At 36.3% G+C, this 21,465-nt stretch overlaps 1 protein-coding gene across 14 annotated transcripts in view; it reads right to left on the bottom strand.

Moving 5' to 3' along the window:
• Positions 1-21,465, bottom strand: part of LOC145978331 (histone-lysine N-methyltransferase 2C-like) — a 184,919-nt gene that overhangs the window by 90,236 nt on the left and 73,218 nt on the right. For 10 of the 14 annotated variants that reach the window (XM_083110895.1, XM_083110904.1, XM_083110906.1 and 7 more), the window contains exons 23-28: positions 21,159-21,297; positions 20,579-20,743; positions 18,624-18,806; positions 14,625-14,751; positions 10,091-10,293; positions 9,654-9,778 (exon numbers count right to left, since the gene is read on the bottom strand). In XM_083110895.1, the coding sequence (XP_082967021.1) occupies positions 9,654-9,778; positions 10,091-10,293; positions 14,625-14,751; positions 18,624-18,806; positions 20,579-20,743; positions 21,159-21,297 (942 nt within the window). The remainder of the gene's footprint in view (positions 1-9,653; positions 9,779-10,090; positions 10,294-14,624; positions 14,752-18,623; positions 18,807-20,578; positions 20,744-21,158; positions 21,298-21,465) is intronic. The other 4 variants (XM_083110900.1, XM_083110909.1, XM_083110907.1 and 1 more) reach the window with 3 other exon arrangements.

The raw sequence follows: 21,465 nt of genomic DNA, 5'->3' as shown, positions 1-21,465 counted from the left end.
TGATTCATGACAATGCAAGGCCACATGCTGCAGGTCAAACACAAGATCTGATCGAATCTTTTCGCTGGGAGGTATTCGATCATCCACCTCACAGTCCAGACCTTGCATCTAGCGACTACCATCTCTTCTGCCATCTGAAGACCTTCCTGGGCAGCAAGCGTTTAGACACTGATGAAGACGTGAAAAAGACCGTGAGTAACTGGCTTATCATCACAGGTGGCAAGAGTTCTATGAGAAGGGTATCCAAAAACTCTTAGTTCGTTAACATAATGTTTAAACCGGCAATGAAATTATGTAGAAAAATAGAAAAGTGTACGTAAATTCAGAAAATAAATGTTTTTTGAAAAAAATTTACTTACATCGTTTTTATTGCAAAACGGACCTTACTTAAAAATAACCCTTGTACTTCAATTTTTATCTAAATGGCAACTGGATTGTTGACTTACAAATGGTAATTCAATACTGTATCTGAAACTTTAGGTAAAATGATAGAATAAAGTTACAGCATTTGATATAATTTCAGAAATTTGAGATTCAGGAACATTTTGGCCGACATACTTCCAATCTGATATAAAATTGCAAGTGTTCCATGAAGAACCTTAATTATTGTGTGTAACGAGGTGACTGTCATAGATTCTGTCTTGGGAAAAGTGATTATTCGACATTTCTTTTCTAAAACCAAAGTATACCATTATATTCATAAAAATGGCAAAGTTATTCACTAATTTAAATATTATTAATAGGGATCAGTAAAATTATCGGCAATTTTATGAACACATTGATAGCCAATACTGAGTACTAAATTAATCAATCCAGTTGACAGGTGACTGCAGTGCAAAAGAAATTGAATATTTAGACATTTACTTTTTTTTAGAAGGGCATGGAGATTATCCATAAAAATGACAACAAAATGGCAGAATTTTGCACTAAATTATCAGATATTTATCGATATATCGGATCAGTAAAATAATCGGTAATTTTACTGATAAACCAATATGCCTATATCGGCCAATACCGATAGAGTACCGATTAATCGGTCCCATCCGTAATATATATGTATATATAAAAGCAAATACAGTGGTTAAAACTCCAAACAATTCATCAGGAAATAAACCGTAACATTAAAGTAAATGTCAGGTTTAATCTGAAGGAACATTAAACACAATCCCATTTGGCAATTGTATTTGAATGACTTACAAACCAACCACTGTAATCTGCTCCTAAACCAGATGGAGTGAATCTTCGTTCGACATTGGTTTCAAATATACAGACATCAAGGCTTTAAATATGTCATTGTATTTCTTTAAATTGAATACAACTGCATGGGAGATTTGTGAGAACCTACCTTCATCTACACACCTTATTTTTTTGAGGCAATTCAACTTCAAGAAAGTTTGGGTTCTGTTCTGTGCATCACTTCTTGTTGACTACAGATACTTGCACGCTATAGCATGACATTTCATTGTTAGACCTAGCACTGTTCATAATATTATACTATATTGTGCACACTTAAAAATAAAAGAAACACTGAACACTAAAATAGAAGATAAAATTAGTCCCAAGCTTTTAACCCTGTCACAGAGTTGTCGTTTAGGACACTGATGGTGGCAGAAGGAAAGCAATGAAACAAGCAGATTCATCTTGCTTATACTGTTTCTGATTCTACCATATCATGGTCAACTTCATGACATGGAATGTAGGTAGAGGTAGCTTCCATTGAGGGTATGATGTTTAAGTAATTGAAAACAACCCTACTTGTTTACATAGAATTACATATTTTCCTGGCAATTTGATTCAAACAAGGGTTTTCAGGTTACTAGCCAGTTTAAGTTGGCATTTACTTCCTATGTAACTTACTTATTTGGAAGTAAACGCAGACTTAGCCTTGATTGGAACCTGAGAACACTTGTACGTGCAGAATCAGATTATGATTATTGTTATAAGTAGAACATAGCATGTCTTGTTTCCAGCAGCGTTACTCTTATGATTAGTAGATTGTTTTTGCATCTTTCAAAACTACCTATAATAACTTTTTGTCCCACACATTTTACTAGTAATACACTATATACTAGAGACGGGATAGATACAAGAAAAATCTGAACACCAGTTTATTGGTAAAATTACCCAGTATTTTTACCGATTCGATATATATCTATAAAAATCTTATAATTAGTTCAATATTCTGTCAATTTCTTGTAACTATTATGGGTATAAACATAAAATCTACATGCACTAGTTTTTTTCAAGTAAATCAAATATACAGATGATATTCTACTGATACGATTTAAAATTCCAAATGATCCTTGAAGAACGATAATTAGGGGCATGCATATTTCGTTTTTGACGAAAAAACGAAATTTGAAAAAACACATTGTAGTGTTAATTTTTCATGTTTTTGAAAGGTGTGAGATGCATTTTGTGACCATGTTTTGTCACGAAATAATGCGAAATGAACTGCAAAAAGCGAAATTAACTCTTAAACACGAAATTCAGGGTTTATTCACCGACGCGACACCTTCTGAGGTCTGAATTATCCTGAGAGTTATGCAATTCCTGGAAAATTGATTAATTCTGCTGTTAATATTGGAGAAGCAAAAATGGACTCCTTTGCCATGTGACCAGCAGCCAGCTGTAGCACCGAGGCTTTCTTCTCCAATAAGAGTAAAGGGCATATAAGATGGCAAGAAGACCCGGTTTGTCACGGAGTGAAATTGACAATGAATTAATTATTATGTACGGACTCGGAAGGGATAGATGAAGACATCGCCGACCTGATGACTTTGGGGAGTGACTCCAGTGACGACGAGGGGACTCACGGTGGATCTTCGGACAACGAAAGCGACTCTGCTCCTGATGACTCGACCTGACAGAAACCAACTGGACGGCACCAACAGTTTACTCCCCTGCCATTTACAGGTAACCATGGTGTGACTGCCCCCATGGATGGAAATTCATTTCCCCTTGACCTCAGAGATGCACATTTCCGTCTACTGGCTGTGGAATTCCAAAGATACTATGAATCCGATGAATTTCAAATTTCATGTTAAAAAATAGTTACTTCCCCCTTTTTTTCATCTTCTTCTAACTCATTAAGTTTTTGTTTGTTTCCCATCAGAATTATTGCCCATAGTATACTGAACAAAACGAGGTATCATTTGTACCTCTAACGTTCTTAGTCCCGGAAATATAAAACTTCATTTAGAAGAATGCAGAATTTCAAATTTCCCGCTGAAAACATGCTCAGCGTTAGTGGAAATACCTGGAAAATCAGCCTCGGCATCTAAGGGTTAATAAATATTAGGGATGGGCCGATATGAAATTTTGGCCGATACCGATAAAGTACCGATATAAAATTTACCGATACCGATAACCGATATTCTACCGATCCGATATAAAATTAGAAATGGTCCTTGAAGAACCTGAAATGTTCATTGATCACCTTAATAAATGTGTGTTTCGAGGTTACTGCAGTGCAAAAGAAGTTGAATATTTAGACAATTACTTTTTTTTAGAAAGTAGGGCATCGAGATTATCCATAAAAATTACAACAAAATGGCAGAATTTTGCACTAAATTATCAGATATTTTTCGATATATCGGATCGGTAAAATAATCGGTAAATTTACCGATAAACCGATACACCAATATGCCTATATCGGCCGATACCGATAGATAGGGGCATGCATATTTCGTTTTTGACGAAAAAACGAAATTTGAAAAAACACATTGTAGTGTTAATTTTTCATGTTTTTGAAAGGTGTGAGATGCATTTTGTGACCATGTTTTGTCACGAAATAATGCGAAATGAACTTCAAAAAGCGAAATTAACTCTTAAACACGAAATTTACCATTTATATACCGACGAGACACTTTCTGAAGTCTGAAATATCCTGTGAGTTATGCAATTCCCGGAAAATTGATTAATTCTGCTGTTAATATTCGAGAAGCAATAATGGACTCCTTTACACAGAAATAAACTTAATACTCTTATAACTACATAAATGTGCTATTAGAAGTGGAATGTTAATTCTGTGGAATAAGTGTAGTTTTTAAATCAAATTTAGGATTATATTCACAATTTTAAAACCAAAATGTCTTTTTATATACCACTTTTCATCCAACTTTTCACCGCTATAACACCGATATTTCATTTTATTTACCGCTTTTGAACCCGAAATTGACTCAGTTTTTGTACCGAAATTTTGCTTTTTTATTTACCAAAAATATGTGCCTCTACCGATAGAGTACCGATTAATCGGTCCCATCCCTAATAAATACAGGGTGATTCTAAAGGTAGGGTACAAACGAAAACCACAGATACCTCCCATGAAATAGAGACGAAAGTTCCCCTTCCACTTTGCCGAGAGATGCCTCCGTGATGAACTAGACAACGCCGAAAACATGTGAAAATGAACTTCACACCGCTGTAGAGCCAGTACCAGTGAAGATAGAAAGGCGGAACAAAAGAAGTCAAAAGGAACACCAAAGTCGCCCATCTGAAAAACACCAGGCGGCAGCTGCGCAACGCATGCGCATGGGGTTCCACAAAGGCAATAGGAGTGTCCCGCAAGACAAGTGAAGGGAAAGGGTAGCGATCGACAACAGTAGAGACAAAAGAAGCAAGAAACACATCGAGAATGCAAGCAAAGTTGAGTGGTGGGGTCCGTACGCTCCAGCAGCCTTTCGCCCCCTCCCACCCAGCGATGTGCCTCCGGCTTCATTTCTAAGAGGCTGATTGGGCCCCATCACGACGTTTGTAACAAGGTCTGTAGGAGGAACGTGGTCCTATCTGTACGTGCACCTTTCACTCGCAATAACCTCCTGTGCCCGTAGTTGCTGTGTTTGTCCTGCTGGCACACGACCTCTGTGTGACATCCCCTAGGTGCTGCTACGGGGAATCCCTCGTCCCGCATTTGTTGTCTCCTTGGCAGGTACCATTCCCCGTCCGGTCCTCTTTCTCTTTTGTTGCACTGTGTTTTGTTCTTGCTGCGGTGTCTCTACACTGTGTTTGGGGACTCCCCATGCGCTGCACCGCCAGCGCCGCCATTTCTGCCCCGAACAATGTACGCGTCTGTTGCCTGTTGAGTGTCACGGACCACTTTGCTTGCATTCTCGGTGTGTTTCTTCGTCCTACGTCGTCCTCCCATGGTTCTGCAACCTCGCACTACTTTTCTTGCCTGCACTGCTTCAGTCATGGTGTTCTTTTCCCCGCTGCGCAATTGTTACATCATGCTTCATTGCTTCTTTTGTCCCTACTGTTGTCGATCGCTACCCTTTCCCTTCACTTGTCTTGCGGGACACTCCTATTTCCTTTGTGGAACCCCATGCGCATGCGTTGCGCAGCTGCCGCCTGGTGTTTTTCGGATGGGCGACTTTGGTGTTCCTTTTGACTTCTTTTGTTCCGCCTTTCTATCTTCACTGGTACTGGCTGTACAGCGGTGTGAAGTTCATTTTCACACGTTTTCGGCGTTGTCTAGCTCCTCACGGAGGCATCTCTAGGCAAAGTGGAAGGGGCACTTTCGTCTCTATTTCATAGGAGGTATCTGTGGTTTTCGTTTGTACCCTACCTTTAGAATCACCCTGTATATGTTACCAAAAAAAATCAATGCAAAAAAAGCTGCATATTTAGTCATTTACTTTTTAAAAAGTAAGGAATGGAGATTATGTGTTTATAATATACATAACAATTGTAACAAATGACAGAATATTACACTAAATGTATATATCGGATCAGTAAAATTATCAGTAATTTTACTGATACACTGATAAACATCTGCCAATACCGATAGAGTACCAATTAATTTGTTCCATCCCCACCTATTATTGGTATGAAAACTGAGGTTGCTACAAGGGGTGTGGACCTGATAACACCTGCTCCCATCCTCCTGGCCATGCCTATGACTTCCACTGACATTCTAAATGATAACGCTACCAAGGGGTCAATACCTTGGAACCAATTTTATAAACTGTTTTATTTTCTTGTTGTTATCCTTTTCTTATTGAGTATGCAAATTATGTCCTTAACATCTGTTTTTGAGGAAGTTTTTTAAATTCACAATATAAACAAATAAGTTTTTGATCAAATGGGCTGGAGCAATTAAAACCATTATAATCTATTACAATAAGCACAGAATACACAAAAACACCTAGTGTAAACCACACACAATTCACATGTAATGGTAATAAGCACTATGTACCAAATTATTTTAAAAATTAAAACAAAATACGCTATTTTCTGTAACTACAAATAAAAGCTGCAATAGCGGGTAGACATATACAAATTTAACTGCATGACTAAGTACATAATGAATATGTACATTCTGCATCAATGATACAACTAACAATTCTACATGTGTATCATACAGAGTAATTGCCTTCGAAGTTTGGTTCAACAAATAATATGATTAATATTCACTTCAGCACTGAGAGAAATGTTGTTACTAAAAAATTACTTTTTCCATACAGGAAACCTGACATTTTATAAACTATTATATAATACCATAAAAAAAACACAAAATTAAATGGGACTACTGTGATTCTAACAAGCAATGCAGTCAATAAACATGTACATTGTTTTACCTGAGTAAAATCTATGATGAAATTAGAAGCTCAAGCATCAAGTCAATAGAAAAAAAAATATAAAGTAGCTGTAAATTCTATTGTCATGGCATTGGATTTTCTATGTTTTATATCTGTTTTACTCACGTAAAACACTGGTCTTCCTAGTATGTGGTTTATTAAGCAAAATAAATTAGCATGCACGCACACACACACATTAAAGTTCAACGGTGCATTTCTTCATTGTGTACTTTTTCACAATTCACAATCAGCTCACTGTTAATGACACTGTCATCAAGACTGATAAATAGTAAGGCTGAGCTAATACCATTGTAGGGGCATGCATATTTTGTTTTTCACGAAAAAACGAAATGTCAAAAAACACATTGTAGAGTTCATTTTTCATGTTTTTGAAAGGTGTGTGATGCATTTTGCTACCATGTTTTGTCACAAAATAATGTGAAATGAACGACAAAATGTGAAATAAACTCTAAAACACAAACTTTAGGGTTTATTTACTAACACGACACCTTCGGAGGTCTGAATTATCCTGAGAGTTATGCAATTCACGGAAAATTGATTAATTCTGCTGTTAATATTGGAGAAGCAACAATGGACTCCATTACATGGAAATAAACTTAACTCTGGTAACTACATAAATGTGCTATTAGAAGTAAAATGTTAATTTTGTGTAATAAGTGTAGTTTTTAAATCAAATTTAGGATGACATTCACAATTTTAAAACCAAAATGTCCTTTTATATACCACTTTTCATCCAATTTTTCACCGCTATAACAATGAAATTTTATTTCATTTACTGCTTTTGAACCCGAAATTGATTGTTTTTTTACCGAAATTTGTTTTTTTATTTACCAAAAATATGTGCCTCTACCAATGGCTAATACCAGTGGTACCGGAAAGTATTGGTTGAAACTTAATCACTGATATTGGCCAATACTTTTACCGTGAAATAATGTCTAAACATCCAAGAAAATTTGCAAATTGAATAACTTTTATTACTTTCACAATAAGAATGTCGGAACAAATGGATTTTGAGATTAAACGACTATCTCGTGTGCAACTATGATTATTTTACAGCAAAAAAAAAAAAAAGACCATTATTTACTACTTTGAAGGATTACATTTTCCAATATCAGTGAGTGAAAATCTATGCCAGTTGTATCAGTATTGGTTGAAATTGGTATCTGCTCAGCCCTAAGAAACATTTAAAATATTTCTTTTGAAACAAGTTTTTGATGTGCAAATGAAAACAATTCATGTTTTATTGCAAGTTGATTTTAAGGATTCTTTGACTGTAATAAGAATTTCATTCATAATTTCATGATGTGTACTTCAGGTGGGCAACACGTTTATTGTTTCATAATCAAGAATTTGTGCATTAGGTTTCAGATTGAAAATATGCATGTGTAATTGTTTCATTTCCACCGTTGGTTCTACTGTGTGCTTGTGTTATCCACATACTGTTTTCTGGGTATTTTAAACATCCTATCATAATTTTTCAGGCCTCAGAAAATTTTAAAATGGGGTTCAATGTGATACAGCATCTTGTTCAAATACAGTGCCTGTAAAACTTTTGTGAAATTGTCTCAAACTTATTTTATGCACAGTTATTCAAGCAAGATCTATGGTTTGAAGTGAGATATGAACCACTGATATGTTCATGATGGATGCGGTAAACGCACTTTAAAATTACTTACGTCAAATCTAGAAATTATGCACTTCAGCGTTGCACAATTTAATGGTTAAATCCCATCTCCGCTTCATATGCTGTACCCTTTTGTGAATGAAGACAGTGGATCTTCGAAATTATATGATTTAACCATTAAATTGTGCAATGCGGAAGTGTGAAATTTCATGTAAGTAACACTGAAATGTTCTTCAAGATAGATTTTAATCTAGGATATCTTGATAAGGCAGGTTCAATGTCACTTATTCTTACTATAGGTGCTGTTGGATCTTTGACGTATCTTTCTCATTTAGGAAAACAAAACCCTGTGGTATTCCGAAGACAAATACATCTTGAGCATTCAACAAAATCTTTTTATAGTTCGAGTTCACTGTCTAGATATCTGTGATAAGAAATAGGCTTACCTTGTCATAAAACTCAAGGTAAAACTTACACCACATGCCATCATTTCACTAAGTAATGAAGTACAGTTTTGGCATGTACTTATTGTTTTCCTCTAGCTTTCAATACATCATGTGGTTTCATCAGGAGATAAGACGAGAATAGTCAAAGTTGCCAACCAGAGTCGGAGTAGGAAGGAGTTTCAGGACCCTGCATTGTCTTTCACCATTTTTAACCTAACTACCTCCCTATATTTTAAACTTTGACTATTCTTGTCTTATTTCCTGAAGCTACATGATGTGGTGAAAGCTGGAGGAATACAGCAAGTACATGCCAAAACTGGACTTCATTACTTACTCTTACAGATATCTAGACAACAGACAATGAAAAGAAGATGAAAGTTCACTTGAATGTCCTGGAAGAAATTCTAAATAGATATAATTCTTTAGAAAATGGTTGTGATTTCTCAACATGAGAGCAATTAAAGTATTTACTGGCACCAATCAGCAGCACCTTGTGTCATGATTCACGCAAGGTAACAGAAAAAAAAGTTAACAAGTTTACATTTCAGCACTGTGCCTCATGTCTATAGCACATTGCCTCATTTTCTAAACTTTATTAGTTTATTATTTTGTACTGTAATTATTACCATGATCTTCCAGTACAAATTCAAGTGAAAAGAAAAATAGCAAGCAATGAGTTACAAAATATAATACTAATATGTAAGCATCTAAAAAAAAATTGTAATTACTTTACAGCAAAGTTCTATATTTTTTAAATACAGGTTATGAAAGCAGGATGCAGCTGTAGAGAAATAAAAAAAGTTATTTACAGAGAAAAATGTAAATATTTCTTAATGGCACTCTTAACATATCATGGTCAGCAAGAAGAAAAAATGCTTTGTAAAATTTGTATCGCTCTTGCGAAGATTTCATTCTTCATCCAGCATCCATCTGAAATGTTATGTAGTTTAAATTGTACATGCTAACAGTCAAACAGATATGTACCTGCTGAGATTTCTGAATTCGAACGGCTGATCTATTTTCCCTTGCTTTCTGATAATAAGGTGCCTTCTTTTCCTGTGGTAAGGTCCTCCAAATTTTTCCAATTTGTCTTGCTCTATCTGGGAAATCTGAAAATAAATTATCATCATTTTTTACCCTTTTGTACAAAATTATACATAATGAAATCAATTATTTCAATTTTGGTTATTTTACGATGATTTTCTGCCTGTTGCATTAATTTCAACAATGATGATGAATAATGAACTGATGGATTTTCCCCCACAATACATTCAATCTTCATGGTCATACATAGAGCAATGTTTTTAAGTTTTTCACCTTTGTTACTTGAAGAACATAAAATTTAAGTTACACTGTCACTGTAATTCCCACAATTCAAACAATTTCACCTCATAATGCTAGAATTAATTGATCATACTTACTAGGATAATCTTTTTTCAGGTCGGGATGATTAAGGTTTGCGTAAAGAATTTGTGAAATGGTTGCATTAGCACCCAAGGCTTCATCTGCCTCCATCTTCTGAAGGTTGCGGGAATTGTAGGATGTAGATGTTTCACCTTCCTGATCTGGTTGCGGATGCCATGGGCTAGGTGGCTCTGAGAAAGCAGGACTAAACTGTGGACTACTGAAAATAAAAGAAAAATGGAAGGTCAGACAAGACAACAGCACAGAATGTCACACAAGTAAACGAAGTTAAATTCAGTTAGATTAGGGATGACCTGAGACCACATTGAACTGATATCGACACCTTTAACAATTTTCACAGATATCAAAGCCTAAAAATTGTAACAATTACAAGCTGCTCAAAATACTGTTAGCTTTCCACTCCAGCATAGAAGTAAAGCAACTGAGTGAATCAGAGACATGGAGGGAGGGAGGGGGGGGAGGAGGAGTGTATAAATAAATGAATAATATTAAATAAAATATAAATTAAGACATTTATATTCAATTCATCGCGGTGGCTCAGTCGGTAATGTGTCTGACTACCATGCTCAAGGTCCCGGGTTCGATCCCCGGCCGGTTCAATTCCGGGAACTTTTCTAACGGTGGAAGCGACCCCGGCGCCCACCCAGCGTCGAATAACATGGGTACCTGGGGGAAATCCTGGGGGGTAAAGGTGGTCAGGGGCGTGATGCTGATCACATCCCCCCACTCACGACCGGATCAAGAAAGTGTGGGGCGTTACCCCCACACCCCCTATACGCCTTCATGGCGTGGTGCTATGCACAGGGGAACACTTTATCTTTTTTCTTTTTTTATATTCATTGAAATACTAACAAAATAGCTGAATTTTGCACAAAATTATTTATAGACATATATTGGATCAGGAAATATTGTCTGTAATTTTACTAATATGGCAAGCATATATCAGGTGATAATGGCACAGTACCGATTAATTTCCACCATATCTGGAAATAATAATTGAAGGAAAAAATAGATGAGAAAATGAACAGAAAAGAAATAATGGGAACAGGATTCTATCAAGTGCAGAGAGTCTGATATGAAGTAAGGATATGCCTGTGAAGAATGTAAGAATACTATTTATGTACCTATATTTATGTACAAGAGAAAGCCTTGGGCAATGAAGGAAGAGAAAAGAAAGATACAGAAAGTGGAGATGATATTAGGAAATACATATATATATACAGGAAAACCTCGTTAATACGATATTGGTTAATACGAAGTACCCTTTAATCCGAAGTTCTTCCCATTCCCCAGCCGATAAGATAGGATTTATAATGTATTTCAGTACGGATAAATCGAAATACGGATAATTTTTAATACGAAGTTGTTTACAAGACCCTTCCGCAAAACTGGTTTCGCTTAATTCGAAATAGACACCTGCGTAAGTCGACAAGAGAAGATCGAATGTGCAAAGAGCTTGGACGTTATTTTAACTTGACCTTGACGTGTTTCCTTGTCCTAAGAGCTGCTGACAACTCGAGGGAAGCAGCCCGAAATGCCCTCTGGACATGGACATTCTTTGTCAATGTGCATGGGAGGTCAAGCTCTTTCCCCGCTGAATGCGCCACCTTGGAAATATTCACCAGTGCCAGATGAGAAAAGCGAGATAAGATCGCAGGAATGTTCCAAAATACAAGACGCGTGGCGCCTGGAAGTCTCACCAATCTGTGTAGCTCTGAGCTAGAGATACAGCAATTTCCCGTGAGCGAGCAACTTTTAGCCTGGTAGCGTGTTCTTTGTGCCCTGTAGAATTTCATAAAAAAAGGGAAACTGTTACAGATAATCAAAGCGGCATAGGCCAACTAAAGATCGTCAACCCGCGTAATGCGTTGACATCTAGGTTTCCCGCAAAAGTTGACATCGATCTTACGTATGTTGCAACTCCAGTTTCCCGCTTCATAGGTTTCGCAACTGTGCCGGTCATAAAATTTGCCAAAACAGTGTTTTGTTGTCCGAGTGACTTCTCCTCTTTATCTATCAGCAAACGGGGGGGGGGGGGGGGGGTCCATTGCTAATTGTTTCAGCCAGGATATTCTTGCTCGTGTGCGCACACCGGCTAATTTGGCGTCTAAAAAAAAGCAAACAGTTCTGGAAACCTTCTTTAAAACGAACAAAAACCGCATGATAAGTAAAACAAAAGTGACCCCCTTCCTTCTCCTACAACAGCTCATTATCCGCCACTGGTGTGCATGGTAATGTGATTTTTCACACTGCTGATAAAAGTTCGGTCTTCGACAACTGCGTTATCTTTAAAATGCCGATGATTTCCCTTCTGCCACCTGCTGCTCTAACTTCCAGCCCGTCTCATTGTGTTTACGCTGCAGCTGGCGCCAGTGTTTAGTCTAGCGTCTGGAAACCTCTGGCTTGCTGATAACTGCAGTGACTCATCCAGTGGAAAGGAATAAGCTTCATTGTTTTGAATCTCGCAAAGCCATATAATCCCCGCTTTTCTTCAGAACCATTAGCGTGCTGCTGTTAAAAAAAAAAAAAAACGCAATGCTCAATGTAGGAATACGAGAGGAAAAGTTTTGGCGGAGCGAGTGTTTGACCTCCAGAATACTCCTGAAACCTACAATAAATTGTCAATTAATCTGAAAATACGCAAGTCTCGTAAAACTTGTTTTTAGTTCATTTTATACTGCTGAACTAAGCGGGACTAAATATACAGTTTAAAGTGGGATCCAAACCAGAGTGATTATCGAGTGCGGCACTGTTTAATGTGTCCTAGGATACACATTGGGTGCAAACATCGCAAGTTGTGTGTTTACTTTTTCAGAGTGGATTACAATGCAAGTTGAGGAAGAGTTTGGACTGCTCCCTGAAAAAGGGGAGGGGGACGAATATGAAGTTAACTGAAGCAAAGAATACGTGACTTTTTTTTCAGCCGAAACAGAATGAAATTTACAGGCCCGATTTTTTTGTTTTGTTTTGTGCCAGGGAAAGGTTGTGTTCTCTCCCAAGAGAATCTTCTCGTACCAGTTAATCCTGCAACGGACAATGTTCTAGTACATAAAATCCAATATTCATTCTGTTCGATTATCTCCCGTCTCTTGCTCGCGTGTGACTACTGTCAAGATTCACTTCTTGCAATTAACGATATTGTTTTCTTTTCCGTAGGTCTCCGTGCAAACGGGTTTCTTATGAACTAAAATTGTAAGAATTTCGTGGAAGAGCAACAACTTTGCACAATTAAAAGAAAATACCGTTTTTTATAAGACCTTTTGCCACAAAATGCATCCCGTGCATAACCGGTTGTATAACTAGGCAGGATAAATGGTATTAACCGACTCCTTGTAATCTTTGTGTCCGCGTTAAGCTCCGTGTTCTTATTTTGTGTAACATTTTTTACACTTCCTTTAAAACGTACAATATTATTATATAGTACATATAAAGCTTATTTTCTGAGATACCACCAAGTATAAAATATCCTTTGTGGGGCTAATTTATACTCTACTTTATTTACACCTGAAAACAGGCGCCATCTTTAAAAGTTTGGATAACTCGAAGTCGTTTAATACGAAGTTGACATTTTTTGGTCCCTTGAACTTCGTATTAAAGAGGTTTTCCTGTATAAGGAATGGAGAAACTCACCAGAGGTTGGGCACGGTGAAGCTGCAAGACAAAATACATCTGGAACGGTTGAGGTAGTTCAGACAAATGAGGATGGGGCCAGAAGGACTGCCAGTGAAAAATTACACTGCACAAGGAGTGGGAGAAGGCCAAAAGGAAAACAAATATGTCACTGAACCAAGAGTGTGAGGAAAGGGCAGAACAGAAACATGGTGGAAAGAGATGGGAATTGGGACATTTTGGTGCAAGCAGACATAAATTAATGTTATTTTAAATTGGTTGATCTTTACTATGTTCCTTACATAAAAGCAACATTACATACAAAAGTTATGGCAACACCTCATAGGTAGCAAACGATATTTGTCTTATCATACGCAGACGAGTGTTTCAAGTCGAACACAACAGTCGCCATACTTCTTTCTTGGCACCTTACATTTTAACACAGCTCTAAACATGTTCATTTGTTGGTAAAATTCCATGTTCTGTAAATTTTATTCCTAAAAAAGTAACTTCATGGACAAAGAATTCAGAATTTTGCGAATTGACTTTCACAATGTACTTCATCAATCTCTCCAAAACTAGTACTGTTAGTATCTAACAATCACACAATGTATTTGCTTCTAAATGCTCCAAAATGCCATGGCACCGAAGTGTGTGGCACCAAAATGTCCTAGACCAGAAAGAGAAGATTGGTGGACGATCAGAAGCTGAAGATGCTTGACTTCTATGCTGACCCAGACAGGGCTGGAAAAGGTGAAGCACGATCTTAACTTCTGCAATGTTATGTACTTTTACCCTCTGTGAAACAATGCTCAAGAGTCAGTTTTTATCGCAACTTCTCACTATACAATCATGAGCGTATTATGTTCCATGCAAACCAAACCTTTCTTATGAACTAGTAACATGTAATTCTAAACTTACTTGCTGTACTCTGAATGGTATGGCGATGGTGGTGGAAAGCTCATTGGAGATGGAAGATTTTGTGGTGTAACAGAAGGCAATGGTCCAGCAACTTGAGGTCGCTGTAACACAGCTCCAGGTTGAAGTCCTGCATCAAAGAAAAAAATAGTCACCGCATTAATTCATAGTGATCTGAAAATTAACAAATGTTTTAAAATGTTTGGCCTACCGTTGCATACAACTTCAATGCTTATACAATAGTACTGACTACATACAAAGCTAGTGGAAAATTGTGACAATTTAGATTTCAAGTACTAGTGAAAAAATAATCGCCAGATTATTCCATACACTGCCAGAAAATTTGATTCTTTTTGATGTTCAAAAAGGCTGTGCTGTGCTTAAAAAAGTTACTATATTTTCATAGTGTTGCATAATCAATAGATGGAGTGGCAGACTGCCTAGGATGCAGGACTTCTGTTGGGGAGAAAATCAAATACAATCTCACATGAGTTCACAATGAAATAAATAAATAAATACATTTTTTTCAGTAGGTACTTATTGCTTGCTGTTGTCAACTTATTCTACATCAGGGTAATAGTTCCTGAATACAAGAAAAGGTATGGTACGGCTATTTTTATGTTTTTTCTCCTTATTTCAAGAGGTATGTTATGAACTGATGTTAAATTCAATTTTTATTTTTCTCATTTTATGTTGATTTTCCACCACTTACGACTAATTGAGATGATGAGAATCAAATTATGGAGAGGCACAGGTCAGAACCCGAACCTGGAATGTTTGGTAGCACACACTGCCACTGAGGCGGCAGCACTAAATTTAAAATAAAATAAGAAAATTGTTTCAAATTGTGAAATTTCAGCTTAACTTACACCAGATTAAATAATTTATGATTTTATGCCTGTTTTATTTGAAATGAATTTAGTTTTACTAATATTACTACGCAATCTTTCAATGATTACAGGATCAAACTTAGATAAGAATATATGCAGTACCGCATACAACAACCCACTGAACATAAATGTGGCAGATTTCCAGAATTAACTTTGGAGGGAAGGAAACAGGGGTATCAAAGTAATTACCAACAAATAAAAGTAACAAAAAATTATAAAAACATTTGCATTTATTTGGGTTGATCCGAGACCACTTTGAACTGATACCCATACTAACATGTACTGTATTTACGTGTGTATAATGCACGTGCGTGTATAGTGCGCACCTTGTTTTTGATGGGGAAAAGTGACAAAAAATTATATCTAGTTTATAATGCACAGTTCAAGAAATGACTTTCTTAGTTGTTGATCAAAAGCTGTTGGTATGCCGATCAACAGTAAATGACATCCTACCTATTCAATGAGTTGCCTGTTGCTATGTGGACCAAGAGGAGAATATCCTCATGTGTAAACAATAAGTCTCCAACCCTTGCCACCTCCCCTTCCTTCCTCCACTTTTCACTATTTAACCACCTTATTTATTCTGTAATAGTAGAAAGCGAGATCAAAATTTCTATTATTTCTTGCCTAACAAAATCCGCTGATACGCACCAAATGTGACGGAAGGTGAATGCTCAAATTCTCCCAGAACGGCTCTGCTTTTCAGGACATTACATTACATTACAAAGTGAAAAATCGTGGGAAATGGTCTTTAAACTTTTATACATGGTTTTCCTAATTCCCTCTTTACTTTATCTAAAAAAAAAAAACTTCAAAATAAATACACACTCAAACTAGCAGTTAGCAGGACAAGAATTCATCCATAAAGGCATTTACACATGCCATATATATACATATATATTTGGCCAGTAATACATCGTAATTATTATTTTCTTTTTTCTTATCTTTACTTTCATCCAAAATACCATAAAAATCAGAACATTCCTTCATTTTGTGATGAGCTTATTTTAACCACATTGCACATTAATGTCGCCATCTTGAATGAAACACTATTGTCATATTCAGAAACTGCAGAATTTAAGCTTTACAATGATATATAACATGATAGGGTTCCATAAACATGAAAAATCAATGCAAGTGGCACAAGATAGTGGAATGAACCTGTCCGGTTCCACGTTGGCTGTCTGAATTTATCCGTGCATATTACGCACCACAGTTTTTGGGGGCAAAAATTTTGGAAAAAAGAGCACATTATACATGAGTAAATACGGTACATACATATACTAATTCCAACTAATATGCACACAAGCACTATTTTGAATCAGAGAATCTATTGTGAACTATTTTCTGGCCATTATGTAGTGAAGTACACAAGCAGGGAATATCATTCCATGAGATGCAAGGGTAAGTTTGCAGCATACACATTGTAATCCCACACATGTGCACTAAGGCAGCCAATACCACCAAAACCAAATACAAAATTGAACCAAGTATTAATAATATTACAGTGGAACCTCGATTTTATGTTGTTTTCTTTAGCGTACAGGTTGTAAAACTAAAGGCAGGAAAATTGTAAAGCATTTTGCTCCTCTGTAGAGATCATGAAGATTTAATGTATAATGAGGGAAACTGTTGAAATCGGAGAACATAAAATTGGGGTTTCACTGTATCTAGTTTTTATTTCGATCCCCGGCCGGTTCAAATCTGGGAACTTTTCTAACGTCGGAAGCAGCCCCGGCACCCACCCAGCATCGAATGATATGGGTACCTGTGGACAACCCTGGGCGGTAAAGGTGGTCAGGGGCATGATGCTGATCATATCATCTCCACTCACGACCGGATCAAGAAAATGTGGGGTGTTACCCCCCCCCCCCAATATGCCTTCATGGCTTGGTGCTAAGCACAGGGGAGCACTTTACCTTTTTTTTTTGTTAGATAAGAGGTTTTTTTTTCATATGAATGGGCAAGTGGTTAAATGTTAAAACAAAAATAAGTTGTTCATTTTCACAATAAAGTGTAATGTAATAAATTATCAGTAAATAAAAACCATATAATTTGAATTCAAATTTCCACACACACAAACAAAAAAAACTGGAAGTTATCAAAATTGTTACAATCAATCAAAATCATTTATGATGAATACTTAATATAAAAATATTAAACAAAGCAAAACATCACTTTTCATGTTTCAAGGAATGAAAAACGTGGTAGCAAAAAAATAATACTGGAAAGAAGTACTCACTTATCCACAAAACTGGTATTTCAGCATTCAATTAATTTTGGTGGCTACTGCCATCATCCTCTGTGAACTTATTGTACCACTGCTTGACAGGCTTGTGTCATATTTGCACAACCCTTCTGTTCAGTATATTCACCACTTTTTCATATTATCTTCAGATACATTTAACTATTAATTTACAAGTATAAATCACTCTTCATTCTTTTGTGTGACTAATAGAGTATACAGATGCTACATAACAAAAAATATTGTAATACTGTCTATTCATTATTAAGGTTGCATAATTGTGCTCCTACATGTATTTTTAATGTATCATCACAGCTTTCACTGCAAGCCATTAAATAAGAGAAGAAAATGTATAAATCCACAAAAACTTGAGTACACCTACCTACCTACTGCAATCAGAAGCTACATAAGGTCCAGTAATAGCATGCAAAGGTCTGTTGTTTACATGTTCAAGTGAACTGTCTTGCTGATATTCTGTCAAATTCCCAGTGAAAAGGTTACACCAACACGCAAGCATGATTAAGAAAACCATGGGAAGTTGAAGTGTAACAAAACCACACAATTCAAGATTGGAAAAGCAGATGTCACAACAAAACTACAAAAAACCACCATGCAGATTCAAAAGCAGACGACAGAAGGGGGTGCATTTCAAATGACAAATGCAACTACAAGAAGTGAAAAATAATGCATTCCTGAAATTTTTTTTTCTTTTTTTTTTTTAGTAAATCCTCCTCTCATTCACGATACAAAGCAAAGAAAATCTACTAAGATACATGGCACCAAATTAAACAATTTTAATTTGTTTCTTTGCTTCAAACTGAAACCTCCCGTAAAATTTTGCAACAGATGATTCCTGGTGTAACCTACCTGGAGGATTTACTCGAGATGGAGAAACGATGGCATGGCTTTGTGAATTGGCTGCTGACCCGTGTCCTGAGGGTCCACCTACAGAACAAAGAGGGAAACCAGATTCCTGCGATTCTTGAGATTCGTCTTTAAGAACACCTTTGATGATGTCCTCAACATCTTTGCAGTCCATGTTGGGAAGCCCTGTGACAAACACCAATCTACTATACCTTGGCAATCACATCACTTGTGGATTTAATCTTCTAAATCTATTTTTTTAAAATGTACTACAAATGTTTGTTCAAAGTGTATGAGAGAGTATGTACAAATATATATGTGTTAACTTCTCGTCTTACGTCAGGTATTTGCACTAAAAATAACTGAGAGACAATGACCAATCCTCTTGCACATGTACATTCCTTAAATTAACTGTTGATGAATATATTTTTTTTAAAACCACATCGTTACTGAAGAGTGTGCTACTAAGAACAGAAATGTGCACGATTTTAGCAATGTAACTGTTTACTACACTGTAGAAAACGTATCCACCAAGTACTGACTAGAGAAAATCAGTATCTTGCTTTGCAAATATTGTTATTTCACGATATATAAAGATCATATAATACTCGTACATATCAATATATATGCTAACTATAAAAAAAACTGCATAGCAGTAATATACTCAAGTAGTACATGTCAACAGTGCATATGATATTAACAACTATGCTATATGAAACTGACATACATTAAATATCTACATTTTAAACTACTGCTTCTCAAGAGAGGAATAAAGGAAAGGTAATGTAAATAATAACACCTTGAATATACTTACGCTGTACGTTGTACTCCACATTGTTTATTTTTTAATTTGCCTTTGCACTGTCATAAAAGCTGTGGATGCAATTCAACATTCTCAGCCAAGCTAATAAACAATTGTATCAATCATTCTGCCTCATTTGACAGAGTGAATAGGTTCCAAATTAGGTATACTACACTAGGATTAGAAAAAAATCTGGCACCATCAAGGATCTACGTGGTTGTCTCCGATATTTGAACAAGTTGTGTTTTGAAACATAAGAAAAGATGTGTGGTGCAATTTGACTTGTTGTGGAAGGAGGGGGGATGGGAGGGATGTGCACCAAGGAGAACATGGATATCAGGGGAAAAGAAGACGTGATACAGAACCATTTCTGTTTGTTGTATTAGATGCGAGTGCAAGCTGTTATGTGCATTAAACACAATGCAACAAGCTGTATTCATTAAGTTAGCAGATTTCCCTTGGTATTTCGGGGAAAATATCAATGAGGGAAGAACTTGTAGTTTTCGAACAGATTAAATAAAAGGGAACTGCTTGAAGAAGAGATTCTTATTGACAGAATATAGATTTCAGCAATGATCCAGCATTACAATTAGGAAAGAGTGAAGTCCATCATTAGTTGATAGCCAAGAAAGCTAATTCTTCATATGCTCCATCACTACCAAATCAGGAGAGAACACAATTCTCTGAAAAGTACTTGGCTGGTTCATACAAAGTCTGAGGCCCTTTGCATGTCTAAAAGATTCAGCCATTGGCCTGATCAGTATATGGGCATGTTACTTTCTTCTCACTATACAGAGAGTATCTTTTGAGGCTCATAGCTTCTATGCTTATTGTCCATACCAGCTATAAATTTTGTGGTATGTATATTTCAATATCATCAGACTTTGATCCGATTTTGTACAAATCCCAATAAAAACATTATTTTCCTGTGCTGACATTTCTGTTTGGAAACAGCAAAGAGGATAATGATAAGACAGGAACTGCGAGATTAAGAAACAGCAATGGGACTTCACAACTTAAGAATACTTTCTTCAATGAAAGATGGAAGGAGGAAAAAAATTGTCTTTACGCTGGGAAACATCTCTCCATTTCAAAAAAGGACACCAAAATTTACAAGTACGGCACATGATACAGAGAGAGGAAGTTACCAACATACCATAGTTTTCCTTACCAGTTTCCCCAACCATTGAATCAAGGTTAAATGCTGGGCTGCTCAAAATATCAGACAGCTCATCCTTTTGGCTTCCACCTGTCACATCTTGCCCGCTTTCATTCATGGACAGTGAATCATTTAATTCTGAACCATCCGCAATCGTCGAATCTGAAAATTCAAGATGTCTGCTTAAGAATTTCTACTACTTGGAAAATATGTTTGTATGAGTAGAAGCAAGTCAGAAGATGCAATGAACAACAAATAAATTGAATAATATGTCCTGCACCTAGGACCAAAACAACATATTTTGTGAAGTAATACCAATTTAATAATTAACTACACAAGGAAAGAAAGATTACCCTAAAAACTTGCTAACAAATTACAGTGAAACCCCAATTTTACGTTTCCAGATTTTACATTTTCCCACATTATACATTCAATCTTCATGGTCCCAACATAGCAAAATGTTATACAATTTATCTTGATTTTACATTTAACTGCATTTTAAGTTCTTGCAGCTTGGCCCCCTGAAAAACGTAAAATCAAGGTTCCACTGTATAATTAAACAATAAAAACAACATACCAGCCATGTCTTCCAAATTCTCTTCAGCCTTTGTCATGTCATCCTCATTCATTATTGTGTTGACAAGTTCATTGTCCAAAAATTCTTCTAAGGGAAGAATATCTTTCAATTCTTCAGCATCATTCTCATCATCCTCATCCTGAAAAATAAAAAATAATGCACAACCTATAGTTTCATGTTAACTAAAAAAAAATGTATGGTTCTGAAAAGTATATGTTTAAGTAATGCAGTTTGTTTTCAAAAGGAAAACCCATTGCAATCACTTAGTTACATGGATTAATAAAGGAAGCAAATGAACTAACTATTC

The sequence above is a fragment of the Lepisma saccharinum genome, chromosome 24 (genome assembly GCF_977018435.1).
Source record: "Lepisma saccharinum chromosome 24, izLepSacc3.1, whole genome shotgun sequence".
In the NCBI taxonomy this organism is placed as follows: domain Eukaryota; kingdom Metazoa; phylum Arthropoda; class Insecta; order Zygentoma; family Lepismatidae; genus Lepisma; species Lepisma saccharinum.
This window is presented reverse-complemented; position numbering and strand designations above follow the sequence as displayed.